The sequence below is a fragment of the Motacilla alba genome, chromosome 5, assembly GCF_015832195.1.
Source record: "Motacilla alba alba isolate MOTALB_02 chromosome 5, Motacilla_alba_V1.0_pri, whole genome shotgun sequence".
NCBI classification, from domain to species: Eukaryota; Metazoa; Chordata; class Aves; order Passeriformes; family Motacillidae; genus Motacilla; species Motacilla alba.
The window spans coordinates 13471506-13491051 of NC_052020.1; the positions used below are offsets into that span (position 1 = coordinate 13471506).

General features: G+C 37.9%; 1 protein-coding gene across 2 annotated transcripts in view; it reads right to left on the reverse strand.

The window, feature by feature from the left end:
• Positions 1-930: 930 nt before the first annotated feature.
• The window catches only part of USH1C (USH1 protein network component harmonin), a 47162-nt gene continuing 28546 nt past the window's right edge, over positions 931-19546 (reverse strand). The window contains exons 18-27 of one of the 2 annotated variants that reach the window (XM_038139251.1): positions 18024-18272; positions 16075-16131; positions 14419-14538; positions 10457-10519; positions 6898-6939; positions 6537-6590; positions 6286-6385; positions 4800-4909; positions 4039-4094; positions 3043-3157 (exon numbers count right to left, since the gene is read on the reverse strand). In XM_038139251.1, the coding sequence (XP_037995179.1) occupies positions 3058-3157; positions 4039-4094; positions 4800-4909; positions 6286-6385; positions 6537-6590; positions 6898-6939; positions 10457-10519; positions 14419-14538; positions 16075-16131; positions 18024-18272 (951 nt within the window). In that variant the 3' untranslated portion in view covers positions 3043-3057. Of the gene's footprint in view, positions 2291-3042; positions 3158-4038; positions 4095-4799; positions 4910-6285; positions 6386-6536; positions 6591-6897; positions 6940-10456; positions 10520-14418; positions 14539-16074; positions 16132-18023; positions 18273-19546 lie in introns of those variants that run through there. The other variant, XM_038139250.1, reaches the window with a different exon arrangement.

Consider the following 19546-nt stretch of genomic DNA (forward strand, 5'->3'; position numbering starts at 1 on the left):
CATTTTAAGATTTCAGAATTTACAGGCTCCTTTCTCCTGACACCACCTACTTACATTGCCTCAAGCAACACAGGTTAAACTCTCAAAACAACACTTAATTAATATACCTGGAGTACCGAGCAGGAACTATTTCCTCCACTGCCTCTTGTGCATTTTAAGCTGTATCCAAGCAAATCAAGTTAACGGGGTAGATGGGGAGAAGAAACATAGTTCTGTGACTAAGAAGCAAGGCTACATCTCAACTGCTGGTACTCCCACAGATTTCCCAGCTCAGTCTTCTGTGCTCCTTCTGTCTCTGAAAAAATAACAGCAGTACAAATATTTCTAATATTTAACTCTAAGTTTAGTTGTGTTACGTTTCTTAGTGTGCTGAGACAGTGCTTAGCACAATCAAGCAGAGCAACTCTTTACTGGTGCATTACTGTGGCTCTCTGTTTACTGGTACAAAACATCCAAGCAGCCCTTGGGAGAACATTGGATAGTACCTCTCATCTCTCTGATGCATTGTCATACAGTCCAGATGGCTGCAGTATGTAGGCAACTGGGAACCAAAGCAGCAGGAGAAGTACATCCTGCTGCCATTTCCTTCTGGTGCTGATCTTGATGCATTCAGCATTTAGATTAGTTTGTGGTTACGAAGTCTACAGGCCTGGGTAGATGCACGCTGAGACCTACCAAAAAAATACACTGCAGCAGCCAGGGTAGCTTGCCAGCTATCAAATGACCAGATTTGCCCCCAAAAACTCTGTAAAAGATTACTGCAGCTCAGCCAGGGAAAATTCCCTCCTGTGCAGAGTGAATGGTGAGTTCCACAAGGGTGGCACTCTCTTCCAAGTGGGTCTGTTATTGAAGAAAAACTCCGAAGTCTGTGTACTTCAGCAGATTAACTATTACTATGATTTACAAACACAGAGGCAAATAGGAAACTAGTCTTCTTCCATTTGGCAAATGCAATTTTATTTCTGGATTAGCTGTAAGAGTTCAACATTTTAAATATTCTAACATATATACCCTGTCGCACACATTAATTGGCATACTGAAGAATACTGCAAATAAACAAAGTCAACATAAGTAAGCATCTGCATATAAGTACAGAGTTCTCAGGAATGTAATTGTTATTTTTATGCGCTGGAGAAGAGGAGGGCTTCCAAAGCTTGAAAAGGAAAGACTTCCGTGGGAATTTGATATGCCAACGAACTGTCTCTCAGTAGAACAGGTGAGAAAAATCTAAACACAACATGAAAAACAGAACACAAATTGGCAGCTACAAGAAAGGAAAAAGACAATGACATTTCTTATGAGGTGTCTCCATAATATAATTACTAAGTCTACAACTGTAATAATACTTGAAACCAAGCTAGTATCAATTTTATGGTCTTGAGGAATTTACTCAAACCTAAGGCACAGAGTTACCAAGAGCAGAAAGTTACACTTGGTGGATTCCTGCACAGTTTAGTCACATATATAGGCTCACTGAGAACAAAGTACAAAACAGCAGACTGTGAATCACATCCAAATTTCCCACCCATGACTATATGAGGGAGGAATTTTTGCCAACAATACAAATACTTGGGAGTATGGATGCGACTGCACATAATGATTTTATCTGGGCTACTTGTTAGTTATTTACTCTGCTGGCACAGAAGATCCTCTATACTCTATGAGCAACACAGTCAAAATTATTCCTTATAATGCTTGCATTCCTGGTATTCCCTGTTCTTTCACCAGCAGGGTTTTTATGGTGAAAAAACCTCCACAACTGAAACACAAAAACAGACATTAAGAGAGCCACAAGAATATGAGAACAGAAGTTACCTGTGTACTTTCCCATTTTCCCATGAAAATCACTATCTAGAAAGTAAAAATATAATTCTTTTCACACCCAAACTGGCCTGTGAATGTGTATTCACAAGTGTTGCATGTAGGAACAGACATCTGTGTTCTATCTTCATTTGTCATTTTAGAGTCTATTTCCAGGAAAATTAAAAGATGATTTGCAACATTTGGCCCCTCAAAATAGCAAAAAGAGATCGAGCGCTCACAGTCTGAACTATGCTGGTCAGCAGTTCTTTTCAATCATCATGCAAAAAAAGTTTTGCTGTATTTCTATAGAATGATAATAAATTATTCAAATTATCTGAAGAATCTGATATCTCTAGTTTAATTTACAGGTCAGTCAATAAAGATACATTTCACATGGTTATTGATTTCCTGTTCATTTACTGAGCAGGGGGTTTCTGCTGAGAAGAGATTCCATTTCAAGAGTTGTAGTCTTCCTTAAAAAAATGTCCTGTGGTGGGGAGAAAAAAAGATAGTGAGAAACATGCTGTTAGCTCTCATGCAGCTTTTAATCTTTCTAGTAAGCACAATTTTTAAACTGGATCTTAAGCAGCTTTGATTTGTATTGTAAGTAATAATTGAGAAGACCCACATGCAACAAGAAATCTTACCTTGGTGGTTCTAGAGATCTGTGACTGTACTTACAGTGATTACAGCCACAGAGAAACCATACAGAGTAAACTGAATTTCAGAGACAAGGATAATTTCAGAACAAACCCATTGTAAAGGTATATGAGAAAATAACAGAGACAAACTTCACTGAAACCAAACACTCATGAATACTTGTTTACAGGCACACTGTGAATAATCCAAATGGAAACTTGTTCTTTGGACAAGCCTTCACAAGAAAATAATTTATAGTTGCTTATATACTGATGAACTCACAAAGCCACAGCAGTGGTCCACAGATAAGGAAAAAGCCTTAGATCAATCCTACTTGTTTAGAAAGGGCCTATTTATTTAAGAGTCTGGCAGGTGATAAACCAATTCTGCAGAGGATCTCTGAGGGACTTTATGAAGTAGAAACTAAATACTTATATTTTAATAGCACAGGCATGGCAAAAGCCCAAAGAACACTCCAGCTCCAGCATGCCAGGAACAAAAGCAAGGATGGCAAGCAATGCACAGGCAGCCACATGCTGAAAAAATAACACAGCCTCACAATGGCCAGTCATGTTAAGGCAGGTGTGCTATTCACCATGAGGGACACTGCAGTGGCTACAGCTGCAGGAGATACCCTTGTCTGTAGACAGGTGCACTGCCTTCAAAAACCTTTCTGTGTGTGTTGGGACTGACTGCTGATGAGGGAATGGTGGAGCTAAATATACAAAATACAAAAACAAAATAACAGTTACTTCCTTGCCCATTAGTTTATGCACAGGCATTGAACAAAATTTCACATCAATCTACAGTTGGTGTTAGGCAGTAAAACTGATTTATAGCAACTAGTACTCCAGTACTCTGCATAGAGCGAGAGCCCAGGTTAACAGTGACTACAAAACCTTGCTCTGCCATCTTAGTGGTAGTAAGGATATCTTCAAATCTCCTTCAATCAAACTAGGAAACATAGGTCCTGCTTTTGAAACTGTCCAAAGTAAAGCAAGTTGTATAGACTTGATATCTCTATCACACTTGAAGCTATAGATTCTTCTGTTTCACACCTATGCTGATTATCTTTAAAACAAGGATTCTGTGAGCATTGCCAAGACACCCAAATCCCTTCATCTCTTTTGAAAATATTATATAAGCTTGCTTAGACAAGAACAATAACTGCAATCTAATTAAAAAAAAAAAAAAACCAAAACCAAACCAAACAACAGAATTAAATGTCTGGTTGAGATGCAGAATGTTTACAGGAATTTGTTTCTCTAAATTATAATCTATGGGAATACAGTAAATGATTCAGACTGAAGTTAAGTGTCTAAAAAAAAGCAAACCCCAAAGCCTCAAACTTTAAACTGGAAGTATGAGTGTGTAGTCACGTACAACCAGTTCTGAGAATCACAATTTTGCAGTCTGGGAACCACTGCTGTAATGCATGACAGCTACTAATAGCTATCAAATTAGCAACCACATAAAGCAGGAGGTTATATAGTACATAAGAAAAAGAAGATACTTGAAAAATGTATGACAAAAAAAGAAAACTGGCTATTGTTACTCAGCTTTTAATCCCCAGAGAAAAAAAGCTTATGCACTTACATTTCATCATCATACTCTTTTGGAGGTGATGCTGCAATGACTAAGTCAATCCAGTCCTGAAAAAAAAAAAGCAGAGACAAACAGCTGCTGCTAAATACTGCTTTTAGAGGTGGCCAGTGGACCACTATGGAATGTCAGATTGACAATCTGGGAGGTAATCTATTCCTGGAAAACCACAGGGAGAAGCAGCAAGGTGTCTATTAAAAACTTCTATAGGAAGACCATTTAAAGATTGAGCTGCTTGATTTCTATCTTGAAATTAAAGAAAAATCTCCTGTTGCAACAACATCTTTAAAAAAAAAGTTATTCTAAGAATCATCCTGTATTGGTCCTCTGAGCAATGAGAACAGTTCTTGCTGTGGAAACACTCACTGTAGCTGAAGGGCAATGTTGCTTGTACATCAAGAAATCAAAGATAAGTTATTATCAGAAAATTCCAATCAGCTTGCAAGTAATTTTCAATATCAAAGAGTGATTCTACATGTAAATGTAATATAAGCACTCAGAATGTAAGGTGTTTAAACACCGATCTTGACATTTGACTAAATGCCATGAAATTTCCCAGTAAATTACACACAGTTTTCAGAGATGCTACGTACCAGCATCCTCTGCAGATTTTAGCTTACTTTGGAAGTACCTGATGTACCCACTACTTTTGATGTTTGTAACCTTGTTTGTGTTGACGTGACAATGTCATGATAGAGAAGTAGCTCTGATTTGAGCTCTGTAGGTAGAATGAAGTAGTATTCCAGGTTACTTACCCCACCCATGTTCCAAGCTTTTGCTAGAGTTGCCTGTGCTTCTGCCAGCTTGCTGTCAATTAATATCTTGCCGTTTACAGCCAGTATTTCATCCCCTTTCACTATGCCTCCTGGGGACAAGACAAAGGTGTCAAATACACAGAAGCAAAACAAAATTCTAGGAGCCTTTTCTTGCCATATTTGTGCAGTACTGACTATAATGAAAAGTGCTCTCACTGGATGCAAAGGTCTGCACTAAAAATGTAGGAAGTTTGCTGCAGGCAAACACAAAAGGAATTTTTAAGCATGGCAAAGACAAACTAATCTTTTATTGATCATGACCAGTAAGAAACTAATTCAATATGATTTTCTACAGTTTGCCTGTTTGTTTAATCCAGCTATACAGCTTAAAAACTGTGAGTGACTGTAGAATGTTACTACTATGCCCCATCCCTGGAAGCATTCAAGGCCAGGTTGGATGGGGCTTTTGAGCAACCTGGTCTAGGGTAAGACGTCCCGGCCCATGGCAGGGGCTTGGAATTAGATGATCTGTAAGGTCTCTTCCAACCAAAAAACTTCCATTATTCTATAAAGATGGCAAAATTAATTAAATTCCTGAAGGAATAAAGTGACATTTATCAAGGGTTTGCATGACAGTCATTTTTTTGCAAGTGTATGTGCAGTGTTTGTTCCTTAGAACTGATTTTGATTTGCCAATTTGGAATGAAGCACAACCAGTTAACTGGAACTGGATTTGAAGAGGATGAGTAGAGGACAGCCTTAGTTGTGAGAGATCCTAAAAAGAGTGAAGGGCCAAAAAGAGCACTGAGGAGATCAAATGACTGAAATGTTTTCACAGCAATGTTTTCTCTTTAATTTAGGTGCAGGCTGGGACAAGAACAGCAAAGACAGTGTAAGGGAATACTGCCCTTTCTGTTGACCTGGTCATCACAAGAGTTCTCAAGAAAAGGATGGCAGACACTTCTCACCAGGTGACAAAGGCCAGATGTGGTGGTGAGCATGTTCTTGTGGCTTCAAGAGCTAAGCTTCAGAGGCTCTTGTGCCTTCAAGAGCTAAGCTTCAGAGGCTCTGGCCATTAGTTGGGTTTTAGGAGTTGGGTTTTAGTTGGGTTTTTAACAGCCAGCTGCTTAACTAGACAAATTACTATTTATGGTATCCTAAAGAACAAGACTAAGCAGTGCAGTGTAGCTATGGTCAGGTAATTGCTTTGCATGTGGAAGTATTACAAATGTCATTGGAAATTGTGAAATAATGGTGAGTACAATCCTTGACTAAAGAACACACCAGAGAATCAGGTGTCGGTTTTTATAAATTTTACAAAACTATTAATTTAAGCAATGCATGTGGGCTTCCCTTAAACTTGAGACAGAATTTGGGTCCTTGGGCAATCTAAGTGTGCCTTCAGTACCAGGCTATGAAATCAGCCAACTCAGCCAGTGTAAGGAAACACTTTTCAGCAGCATTCAAATTCCCCATTGCTGCTCACCGTGTTTGTCTGCAGCACCATCCTCGTAGATGGCAGACACAACTATCTTCCCAATTGGAGAATCAATTCCTCCCTCAACTGCAAGGTCCAGTGATCCTTCCTATGAAAAAAAAAACAGTTCTAGTTCAGAAAAGCCTGTTAATTTTTGCCATTAACAGGAGCTTAACCTTTCCTTCTTCCCAGTAAATGATGCTGTACATCAAATGCTTCCATGAACCTTATAAATATCAATCAACCAACATAGTAATTACCTTTTTTATTCGTAATAGCCGTACGTCTTTTCCCATAATCTGGTCTGGGGTAAACTGTGAAAAGATGTAACAATTAATCATTTCCACTTTGAAGACACAAAACAATTAGGCTGATCTATGTAATTTCTGGGGAAAGATCCCTTTTACTCTAAAATAGTGTATGAGGAAGATGAAAACACCACATCACCTTTTCCTGTAAGAATGCTCCTGTTTAACACGACTAGAAAAGACAAATACACAAGACCCAGAAAAGCAACAAGCAAGAATCTTACCTGCTCCCAGCCCTCAAAATCAAGGATTTGGCTTTTTTTCCAGAATATTTAACATTAAACAGTGAGGCATGTTTAAATTCTCTCCTTACCATTGAATATGGATCAAAATCTTCCACATACTTCTGGAAGCCCTGAGAATAAAATGATATTTAATTGCAAAAACAGCAACTCACACACTTAACACACAAATTCCATCTTACTTATTAGTGAGGGAACATGTAATTCTGTAAGCTATGAAAAAAGACAGAAACTGAAGGAAAGCCCAGAGAGACAGCAAAGAGTCCATCCTGACAGTCAGAAGACATTTCAAAACCTCACGACAGATCAATAATTTGAGTTGGTCATATAATGGAGCATTTCTGACTAAGATTTTGCCTGTCAGCTCCACAGCTCCTCTCTACACCTGACAGAAGAGAAACAAATCTTGAAAGCACCACAGGCAGACATGTTCTGCCACACTGTCTGGAGCAATATTTCTTGGGATTATCAACATGTTGGATGGTAACAGGTAAAAATGACAGGCTCCAATTCACCTGTCAGCAACACTACTCCACACTGCCTGGGTTTTAGGATTCTTTTTCAGCCCCCTTCCCTCTTTCTTGATGTGGAGTTTCAGGGAGTTGGATCCATACCACAAGGAAGTGCAGAACGACAGTATTTTGGACAATTTGCAGGACAACAATATGATTTTTGTTTTCATATGGTTCTGTGGAAGACTTAAGTTTTGTCAGGGAATGTCTGAAATGCAGAAGATGATACTGCAGTTCGGCACAGCAAGATTTTTAAGTTTTAAGAGTACCCACAAAATGTAGTGCTTAATCCTTGTCAGACCAAGACTGCAGGGAAAAGCAGGAGTTACCTTTTCTTCAAGGATGGGAGGTCCTGCACCAGCAATCAGGAGTCAATGGTGTTTGAGTGCATTTTCTTGAGAAGGACTAGTAGCTAATGAGTGAGACTGTACAGCCAATGCTGGGGATTTATGAAAGCTCTGCACTTACCCTGCATGCTAAAGTAGGGACATCAGAACTTAAGAAAATCTTTACTGAGGCACCTAGCTCCCACTCTAGTGGCCTCAAGCTGCACTAACCTGGTGACAGGGCAACACAGAAGCACACAACCCTTTGCAGACACGGCAGGCAAGCCAATATCTTACATAGACCAGTGCTTCAGTGCATGATCAAGCTTGATATATTCATTATTGCCTCTTTTCTACTGGATCCATTTGACAACAAAGACTATTCCACTGTCAGACTCTCCTAAGCCTTTTTCCACTTGTAAACCAAACACACAGCTTAAGATTCCTGTGGTGTATTTAACAGCTGCCTGTTAAATGGCAAAGTTGCATCAGAAAATACTAATGCTTCCTCTGCTATACTCTTTATCACCTCCTCTGGTTGCCTAATTTTGATGTGACTATGAACCTTCTGGCGTCTGATCTCACCTACAACAGTACTGCCTTACATTAAGTTTGTTACACTGCACTAAATTTGTTAACCAGATAAACGGGAATTTCATCACAGACATCAGCAAGGGCAGAATTTCATCCTGGGGGAAAAACTTCAATCAATCATTCATTAATTTACAAAGTGTATTAATATTATGTACCATTTAACTAAAATTGTAAGAGAAATATTTTACAAGGAAAGCTGCCTAAACAATTTATACTTTGAATAACTGAATTAGTACTGCCTTTTGGAATCATGTCTAAAGTAGATATCTATGGGTTTGGAGCAAGTAATTTAGAAAAAATAACTCCAATCTCAGCCAAGTCACTAAGTCATTATGTAGTCTAAAGGAAGTCAGTGAACTCTTTGTCCCAGGTTGTCCTCATGAAAAACAGATGTTGCCCTTGAAGGAAGTTTCCCTGGGAAAATAATCTTTAAACAGGAAAAAAAACCAAAAAACTCCACAAAAACAACACACAAAATAAATTTTTAAAAATCATTAAAAAAACCTATCTGCAAGCAAAAGTCATAGAAACACAGAACATCCCAACTTGGAAGGAACCCACAAGGATCAGCAAGTCCAACTCCTGGCCCTGCACAGTGACACCATGCACCTGAGGGCACTGTCCAAACACTTCTTGCGCTGTCAGGCTGGTGGCTCTGGGAGCCTCTTCCAGTGCCCAACCACCCTGTGGGTGAAAAACCATTACCTAATATTCAACCTAAACTGATTTCCCCTTGTGTTCATGTCACTATGTATCAGAGATATGATCTGGATCCAATAATGTACAAGTATTGCTAAGACAGAAAGAAGACATGCACTGAACTGTAATAAATCTTCCCTGAAATGGACACCACAAATTCAGAGATCAGAGATGCACTCCATATCCAAGCAGGGATGAATGAAACAAGGAACACCAAGTAGAAAGCCCAGCCCTCAGCCTACCCTCCCACCCCTCTGGACGTTTCAGGTGAAAGAGGTAGGAGCATTCAAATCCCTTCTTGACTTACAAAAACATTCAGAAGACTGAGCATAAGTCGAAAATGGAACACTAAAATATTTGATTGCACTGAAACAACTCTCAGTCTGGACTTCCAGGTGAAAGCTGAAGCTAATATTTAAAGAAAAAACAACCTCCAAAACACAAGCACTTATACTAATGATACTGCTTCTCTGGTTTCTAACAACAATAGTCAAGAGCAATTGAGACCAGAAATAACAACAAACCACAAACAAACAAAACCCAAGCAACAACAACAACAACAAATAATTGAAATAGAAACTCACAACCAGAAATAACAAACTTTTCAAAAAACCACCTCTTTTGAGGAGCGCAGTTGTTATATATTCAGAACATACTGGCATTTACTGGCAAACAAATAATCTCAAAGCTGGATCTTTCAAAGTCAGTTTTCCCTTCTGGCTATAGACTGAAACTGATTAAAAGAAGAAAAATGAATATTAATCTTAATGTTTTACCACTCAAAATCTCACACTGTGAGCTCACTACAGTGTGCCAACTATTCAGATAATGTCAACACCTCTAACTTAGCTTGCACTAAGTACCAAAGGGGTTTTGTACAGAAACTAGCACATTTTACAGCAGTGGAGAAATTTAGCATAAAGTTCACTTCTTCAAGGAGCCATCTATTGAACCACCAGCCAACCAAAGACAAAGAGATGAAAACTTCATGATTATGACAGAGGAAAGCAACAAAAGTAAAAAATGCAGCAGGAAAATCCTACTCAATACAGGAAGGCTGAATGAACAAGGCTTTCCACCACCAGTTCCTCTAATTTCCTACCAGTAATTATGTTATGATGATAGCTCTATTTGTTAATCTGATACAGTATTTTATCACTGACAGCATTGCAGCTGGACACTAAAAGAGACAAGGAAATCTTAGGAATATCAGTATCACATCAGTTATCAGTGTTCAACTATCTTAAAGGTTGCACTTAATCATATAGGGAGTTAAAGATGGTTCAGCCTGAAGGATTTATTCTCATTCTTCTGCCTAGCCTAGCTGGAGCCACAGGCACACACACTTAAAACTTACAAAGACTAGCAGTTCTCATGCACTAGGGCTGTCTTGCATCTTCTGTCTTAGAAACTGAGCAACAGAATTAGAAAGGAAAGTTTTAAATCTATGATCAGTCAAACAAGGAGTACCACACAAAACACGGAAAATGTTATTTTACTTGTTTTTTCTTAGATCTAAATGATGAATTGTAAACCACCATCCTTTTAAACATCTCTTGTGGCTGCAAAAGAAAGAAAATTGCCAAACCAGGTGTTAACTTTTTGCTGTAAATAAGTATCACCTACTCATAAATTATCTTACTGCTTATTTTGCTCTCACACTTGGACTTGTTAGTGTTTTTTCCCTGTACCATTCCAAAATGAGAGGACACACAGAGTGAAATAGTACTGAATGCAAAGTAGAAAGAATTCTAGAGAAACGACATAAATAATGCACATTTCCATACCACAAGATTTCTTAAAAATATCTTCCATGACTGCTTTTACAACTCATTTCTACAGAGCAATGCTTGGGTCTCTCATCCATGATATATGAGAACAGAAAATTGAAAAAAACCCCAACCCTAAACATGGACAAAATGGTAGACAATAATTTCCAAAATATTGAGAAGTCATGGTAAAAACATGTTTATGCATTTAAGGTTTGCTTTTCTACCAAGGATTTCCTATACTGAAGAGGTGAATTCTATTATTAAATGGATTTTATTTTATTGTGTTTGGTTTCAAGGACTTAAATTCCATATTCATTTTGTTTTTCTGTCACTTCCACTATTGTAACAAAATGGAATGCAGTAGTTTGGAATCACTTAAAATACAAAATATCTTTTTAGTCTACAAAAATTTTCAAAAATTAAATGGGCTAACTCCCATATTATTATACAAAACACTACTGAAAGTTCCCCAGCCTCTACTCAAAACCTTGCAGCAAATCAGGTAACATATTTGAGTCTTCTGAAACAAGAAAAACTTTATACAGACCTAACTTTAGCATCTACCTTTTCAAACTCAATTTGCTTTGAAACCAATTACTACGCAACAGTTTCACTAATGTTCCTCTCAGTGTCCTATAGTCCTACCATTACTTGGAAAAGATATATTCCAGAGTTCATAAAATGGGATTTATGTTTAATTAATACAAACTATAAGTTTTTGTCCTGGAGGACTTATGGGCAAATTTGGAAAGATTTTCCACAAATCTCTTAAAATTAAAAAAAAAAAAATAGCACAGATTGTTTTGGTATGGCTATAAACAATACTCTTGCCACACAGTATTTAAGCACCTGTCTTGACTTCAGTCCTGCAGAACCAGGCTTCAAATCTTTCAGATTGGAGGAAAGCTTAAATATTATTTTTTTCCTTCAGAAATTCTTCCTCTGGCTGCAAACAAGTAAGGGAGGAAAAATCTTTTCTAGCAGAAAGTGCAGCAGAGCCTTGTAACTCACACACAGGATGTTTTTGATAGATGGGAGAACAGAGACTTATGTTCCTGGTGCTTTTCCATCTATGACAATTTCACCACTAAATCATAACAGTCCCCTCCTGTTCTCTGAGCCAAAATTTCATTTGCTTTGCCGTGAGTGTATTCCAGTACACTCTAGTAGAGCTCGCCCTGATTTTCACTCAGAGCAGCCCTCAGCGTTCAAGGTCACACTTAAGGTTTAAACATCTCCCATAATTTCCCTATTTATAAGTGAAAGCCATTTCATTTTCATCAACTCTTAAAAGACTTGGTAATTGTGACCTGAATTTAATTAATAAGATTACTTAAGTCACAACAGAGACTATTTGGCCCAACTACCTTCCAGGTAACAGGAGAATTTTACCCATTCTTGCATGCCTATTTTATTCTTAAATGCATGCTTTTTCATCTTTACTAGTTAATTGCTTGAATATAGGCCAACTGGATTAGCTGCTTGAATCAAATAAATCCATCAACCTCAGTTTCTTGAGCTTGTACTCAGCAAAGTTAAATTCAGGTAAAACCAGGAAGAAAATGGTGTGCATTATGTCAAATTAAGACACAAAAGCTGGAGTTCCACAAGGTGTGTGAAATCTAGGAAGATGAGAAACCAGAGCAACTGGTGTGTTGTCTTTGGTGATACTCTCCTCCACTAAGAGAAGGGGAACTGGTCCTGTATCTGAACAATGAACTTCAACACACAGGCACAAACCCACATATAGCAACCAACCAAACCCCACTCCCCTTTTGCATGAAATCTAATTATAATTCTTACACACTTGTGGAGACAGGCAGGCACTGTCTTGTTTGGTTTGTCATACACTGACCTTTTCTTTTTTTTTTAACTAATAGGAGTAATCTCCCTCTTCAGTATCCATGCTGGTTTTACTTCACATACCACTTATGACTTCATTGCAGTGAGGATGAATAAATACCATTTACTGCAGTAAGTCATCAATGGAAGCAAGAGGTATAAAGTCTACCAAACCAATTTACAGACTGATCTTTCTCTCAAAGTCCTACTAGAATATTGCTCCCACGGAAATTTTGATCTTCCAACTGATATAAGGCAGTTTGGGAAGGAAGATGATTGAATCTGAAAGATTTTAGCAGACTTGTGATTTGGAAAATGTGCATGCATGCATAACAAATCATAAGACATTTCCCACGGAGGTGGATCTTGTTGCCAGTTTCTTAAACTAATTGTATGTAGTCAGTAAAAAAAAAAGTGCCTTTTAAGATTTGTTTGATCACACATAAAGGTATTATTCATTTTGCAAACTAGTTGACATAAACACACTTTTTCAAGAGCTAAATGATATTAACTGCAGATTATGACTTGGTTCATTCCTGCCCAAAGGGATTTTGTATCGCTTAGAGATGTTAAATTACTGAACACAATCAAAATGAGAGCTCCAACTGAAGGAAACAACTCCACTGGAGGGATCTGAATTTATTTTTAGCTCATGTGCCTGCCTTCTTTTAAGCAACTTATTAAAACTGCTTCCAATTACCATTCAATTCATTTATAATGTAGAAGCTTCAAGATGACTCTGGCTGTGTGAAAAGTGGTTACTAAGAATCACTTAAATTTCTTCAAAGTGTAACAAGGGAAAATAAAGAAACAAGAGTATCTAAATTATTAAAGGAAAAAATGACAAATCCATCATGTTTTAATGAAACACAGCTAGGAATATTGTGCACATAACTTACTGCCAGAAATAGCTTTTAATTAAATAAATACAACATGAATTTAATGGGTTTTCTGTCAATTACTGTCTTACAAATGCATATATACCTGTATCCACACACATGCATGCAACAAACACAGAACTCTGACACAAACAGCCTAAGTCATGATGAACCTCAAGAATAAACACTACCAACTAGCTCACCAGCTATTTTAGGTGAATTTCAAGGACTGTCGGCAGGGAGTTATCACCTGTCTGAGCAATATTTCTCCTTTTTTTTTTTTTTTTTGCTCAGTAAGCCTTGGCTCACTTCTCTCATAAACTACGATTCCCAAGGATGCTACACGGTTGGCCCTAAAATGTTTAGCCTCTGACTTGCCCCTTCACTTGCATTTGAAACAGAAATGAAAAAGGAAATAAGAAAAAGAAGCCGATTGTGAGTGAATTTTGCAGTAACTCTACATGACTAGTATATTAGAGTCTGATATAATGACACACCTTTTTCACCCTGAAAATTAAAAGATACATTTAAATTATATATTTTTATATATATATATTACAAATTATATCATAGGGCATATATCTTCAAGTATTTTCATGACTGTTTACAAAGGGAAAAGGCAATTGAATTAATTTTTATTTCATTTCTGATGAATTCAGAATTTATAAAAATAAAACCCAGCATCTGAATAAATGAGAAATAACATGTACAAATTCTAGGGCTTTACACTGCTCTGGAATTATGCACCTCTGTACAAAAAATGTCCCTAAAAGTGGCTTTTCCACCTTGGAAAAAATGGAAAAATACCATTTCATACTTACCATTAGTTACTGCTTGAAAATATACAGGAATTTTAGTTAGCAAGAAATGGGACAATGATTGATTCTTTGAGGACATCTCAAAGAATAATGTCAAAACCAAACCCCCACAGTACTGGAGCACTCAGAAAAAGGATATGAAAAGGCTTACCAGAGCCTCTGATTTGATTGTTGGCCTGACCACGAAGTTTGGGTCAGGATGCAGCATAACTGGTTTAGAAACTATTGGTACCCCTGGATGACGCTGGGTAGGTGGACTTGGAGCAAGTTGCTATGGAGTTAATTTAAGAAAATTACAGTTTACAACCTAATTTGTGCAAATCCATCATTTCACCAAGACTCCTCAATTCAAATGGTTTATCTTAATGAATTTAATGATACTAATACAAAACAGAGCTGACAGAATTACTTTAACTAGGGCTTATAAGGTCAACAAACCAAAACACAATTTCTCTGATATCCAAGTAGTAGCTTTTCACCTAAATTCTGGCTTCACCAGCAAGATTATGGAAAAATCTCAGCCCTGCTTTTGGCATTTTTCCCTCAGAGGCAACAAACTGAATGAGAAGTTAGAGGAAAAAAAAACAAAACTGCTAAAGTTGAGTGTAAGAACACAGTGAACTCAAAATAAGATTTTAACTAATCCATGGCTAAATAAATCTTTTAAGATGAAATTCAGCAGGGCTACAGCAAACAGCTTTCCATAAGGAATTTCAAGTTAAATTATCTTGATTTAAAAGCAAGGGTTTGTTAGGTCAGTTCCCTGCCCTTGACTCCACAAAGTAGAGATACCCAGAGGCATCTGAGACCTCATCATTTAGCATGTCCTAGTCCAATCCTACACTTCTCACTCAGCCAAAACTCCCACTGACATCAAGCACAGTTTTATTCAAGAAAAGAGTTCAAAACTGAGCCCTGTGGGTGCAGTTCCTGACTTAGCCCCAGCAACTCTTGGGACACTTTTCTCAATGTTTCTCATAGGAAATGTGATGTATTCCAGAGATCATTCTTACGGTACAAGCTGTAACCTCTGAAATTATTTATCTGCTTCCAGCAAATGGGTTAAGCCACTTTTTAAATTTGGTTTTTTGTTTGTTATTTTTTATGCGTGTGTGTGTTTTTTCCTCTGTGGGCTTGTTCCCCCCCCCCCCCCCATCCTTTCCTTTCTTAAATAATTTTTTAAAAAGTTTGAATCAGATATTTGAAGTCCCTGTGGATATCACTCAACTAATGTTGTTCCACTCTGCAAAATACATTGTATCATTAAACATTCTGAACTTAGAAGAATCAGAATCACAGATTCACAGATAGCAACTTGTTAAGCTGCACTGGAACTGGATGATTTCTTCTGGAGTTGCACAATTTAGCAACAGATTTTTCTAGAGGGCAGAATGAATGTCTGATCATTCTGATCATGCAAAGTCAGTGCAAAGAGATATCAAACAAATGGTGGTTCTGAGATGAAACTTGCATCTTAGAACCCATTACATTTAAAAGGTAGTTTGAACCTAGCAATTTTTTGCCTTGATGGAAGAACAAAGAACATGTGCTGTGACATGCAGACCTTCACAACATGTAAATATTGACTGCATTTTGCTAAACTGCTGAAATGCAAAATCCTTGGACCATTAGGAGTCACTTCCACCACTTGTGCTTTCAGCACAGCAAAGTATCCACATAGATCATGCCCTGTGCTAAATTTTAAATAAATTATCCCTGCAGAGTGAAACCCCTGGCAATTCCTTGTCATTAGCACTACATGGGAAGTTCATGAAACCACAGTCATGGCAAACAGCTCGTGACATACCAGCGGGTTGCTTGACACAGGGGACGCTTTGCCAACGTGGGAGGTGTTTCTTACAACCTAAACAGCAACACACTTAGTACTGGGTTCATATCAAGTGTAAAGCTAATAATAATTTTTTCAGAAACAGACAATTTATACCAGATATTTTAACAGCTAGTTCTCAAGAATGTCTCTGACAGGATTTTATTCCTTTTGTCAGGTTTTGTTCAAGCTGAATTGGAAATTAAATTATCTGAGTTAAAACCAAAAATGGAGCAATGTAGAGAAGATTGATCTTGAGTAATATTTGAAAAACGATCTCATGAGACAACTACAGTTTTCTGATTTTTTGGCTTTATCAGGCATAAACATGAGATCTTTAATCCACAGCCCCACAAATGCACTGCTTTTGCTTATCTGTGGGGTTAAAAACTGGCTTTTTAAAAGGTAGCAAGAATAAATTGTCAAGCATTGGATTTTACTTCCATTTCTGAAATGACATCAGATATATTGAATTATCTATTTATAAACAAAGCAGCTTTGGTTCAATTAATTTTACTAAGAACCTAGTTATTTCCTCATATACACTAATAATGTTCAGTGAAAACTGACATTAATTTCAAAGACTAGGCTATTTGTTGTTACCCAAGATATTTTTCTTAATTACTAATTTATTTTCTCTAACACAGCTAGCAGTGACAAACTGCCAGAAACAGATATTAGATTATATTGATTTGGGCTCAGATAAGCATGGCAATATTCCTATATTACTCCTTTTATCTGAATAGTTTCTGTTCTCTACTAAAGGGTGTATTTCTCCTCTCAACACAAGTATTTTGTACACTTGTGCAGTTTTATCTCATTTTTATTTTGCAAATAACTTGGGAAACCTGCTACCCGTAAGAACATATGCTATTTCCATTTCAGTAGATCTTGCACATTCTTGGCACTCCAAATGTATGAACCACATAGGTCAAACACTATCAGAGGTCCACATAAGTTTACAAGAGATTCATGGGGCAAATCGGGGCAATTATTCAGAGAAAAAGAATCTACCAGTTGCTACCAAAATGGATAAATTTGCACATCATTCCCCACCCAAGGAGAAGCATGCAAAGACTATTTAGTAAGCATGCAAAACCCCCAAAACCCAGAAGTGCAGTCAGTCAACCCATGCAGAAAACTGTGTAGGAAAGAAGTGACCATATGGGATCCTCTTCTGCTGCTTGAAACAAGTACACAGCTTTTGCCAAAAGAACAAGTACATGATTCCTACTACAGTGCTTAGCAAAGGGATTTACGATGAGTCAGCTGCCATTTCTTTCCTAAAGCGAGATTTGCCACAAGATTTCTTTTATCTGATCCTCTTTTGAGACTGCAATAAAGAGAAAGTCAATGTAGAAAGTCAAAGTTTTCTCAAGGTGCAAAAAGTCAAACCAGGTTACCAGCTCTTGCTTTTTTGTTTTACACAGTTTTGACCTTTTAAAAGTTTGACCTTCTGACTTTAAGCCAATTTTCTTTGTCCACTCTTCTCACCTAACAAAGTAATTTGATGACACATTTAAAGCACTTCTACAAGTAATTTTCACTACAGGGATACTTTTCTCAAATTTAACAAGGAATTAAATCTGCTGCCTACAATAGCTTTTTAAAGTTTTCAATCACTCAAGTCCAAACAACCTTTAATTTAAAACTGATACATTCTGCCTAGGACATTTGCAGATAATAGGGTTACAAGATATGTAAGCAGGAGAGCAAATTTCTCCTGATTTACATTTAAAAAATAATAACATGAAACTACCTCTGGACTGCATTCACTACTGAGAAGGAAGAAACCACCCCATTCCCTCCTTTGACGTTGCAAGGGGCAGAAGGGTAGGTCCCGTGGACAAAGATGGTGATGGATCAGGGCAGGGAGACACGCAGGGGGACAGTAAAGGCGCATGCATCCAAACAGATCCCGAGGTCACCTGAGAAGCTGGTGTTACCAACAGGGCTGGACCTCGTGGAGCATTTGAGGCAGGAGGTGGATGAGCTGGTGGTGCTGGGGTAACAGCGGGGGGCGGTGGTGGTGGCGGAGGTGGCGGTGCATGCTGTTTGGGTTTGTCAACTTCATCTAAGTTTATGTCATCGAGATCTGTGGTGTGCAGCTGCAGGCCCCCGGCAAAGCGCCGCATCGAGGTGGCAGAGGGAGAGGGAGAAGGACGTCCGCTCGCCAGCTACGGGCGACAGAACAGAAACCTGCCTCAACACTTCTGAGGAATGGGCAGCCCTAGAACCCCGCTAAGGCCAACTGCTCCTCCACAGGAAGATCTTTGCTTCTCCCACACAGAATATACACAAACGTTTTCTCTGAAAGCCTTTCCAAAAGCACTCCTTGGGACTCCAGTTTAAAAAGAAGAAAAACAGGAGTGGTGTGACAGCAGCTGTTGGGGTAAGGGGGTTTACAAAAGAAACCCCAAAAACCCCAATGGCATGAAGTTTTCAGAAGGCAAAATCACAGGACAAACCAAGATAACACAACTTTTGCCTCTCTGGCTCTAATGAGGAGGAAGCAAGAATTACTCCTCGCAAAGGTGATTATTTGAAGGAAAATAATCAAAGACAGGCCTTGAGATTCTATGTTGTTAAAAAAGGGAAAGGGGTTAAAGTTGTGTAAACATAACCACACATTAGTACAAGAAAGGAAACCAAACTTAAGCAGCTATCAAAACAAAAATTTAGTGTGTTATTAAATTCAGAACCTCAAGGGGCTCGATATCTTATTATTTATGTTAATCCACAAGGGGCTTGAGATTTTATAATTTGTGTTAATCCACACCAGATCTATTGGGGTACTAAACAACTTCAGAATGCAATGAGCAGCTCATCCAAAAAAATAAGGATGTGTGTGAGGAAGGCATCTACATATGCTGATAGAGTTGCTAACATTTCTTTTATCAGTGATCCAACTGGAGTATTTGAGAAAATTCAGTCATTTTGCTATTTTGTAGACTCAGCTGAGGAAACCTTACATAGATAAACTGTCTGACAGACACATTCATCTTACTCTAATATGGCAACACTTCCTTCAAGTGGGTAACACTTTTCACATTCTTATCTAACATGCTCACCACTTTGTGCTGAAAAACAGCTATTTCTTTGGCAGATGTTGTGATCTTGAATGCTCTTGTTCCCAAGAAACAGTTCCAACCTGTAGCACCTGAATATCTTTCAGCTGCATTTACCCCTAAGGAGCACTCAGGTTTTGTGTTTTACATGTTTTAACTGCTTGGGTAGAAAAAATTGTACTAGAACAATTATATATAACATAATGGATTTTTTTGGTAGAAAAATCATAGTATGGCAATTATATATAACGTAATGGAAAAACTGATGGAGTAAACACAATACAGAGCGCTGGTCTTAAATCTAAGTAGAGCTCTGAAAATATAAAAGTGTTTGTAATCTGTAATGTTCCTTCTTATTTTACAAAGGGGGACAAAGTTCTAGC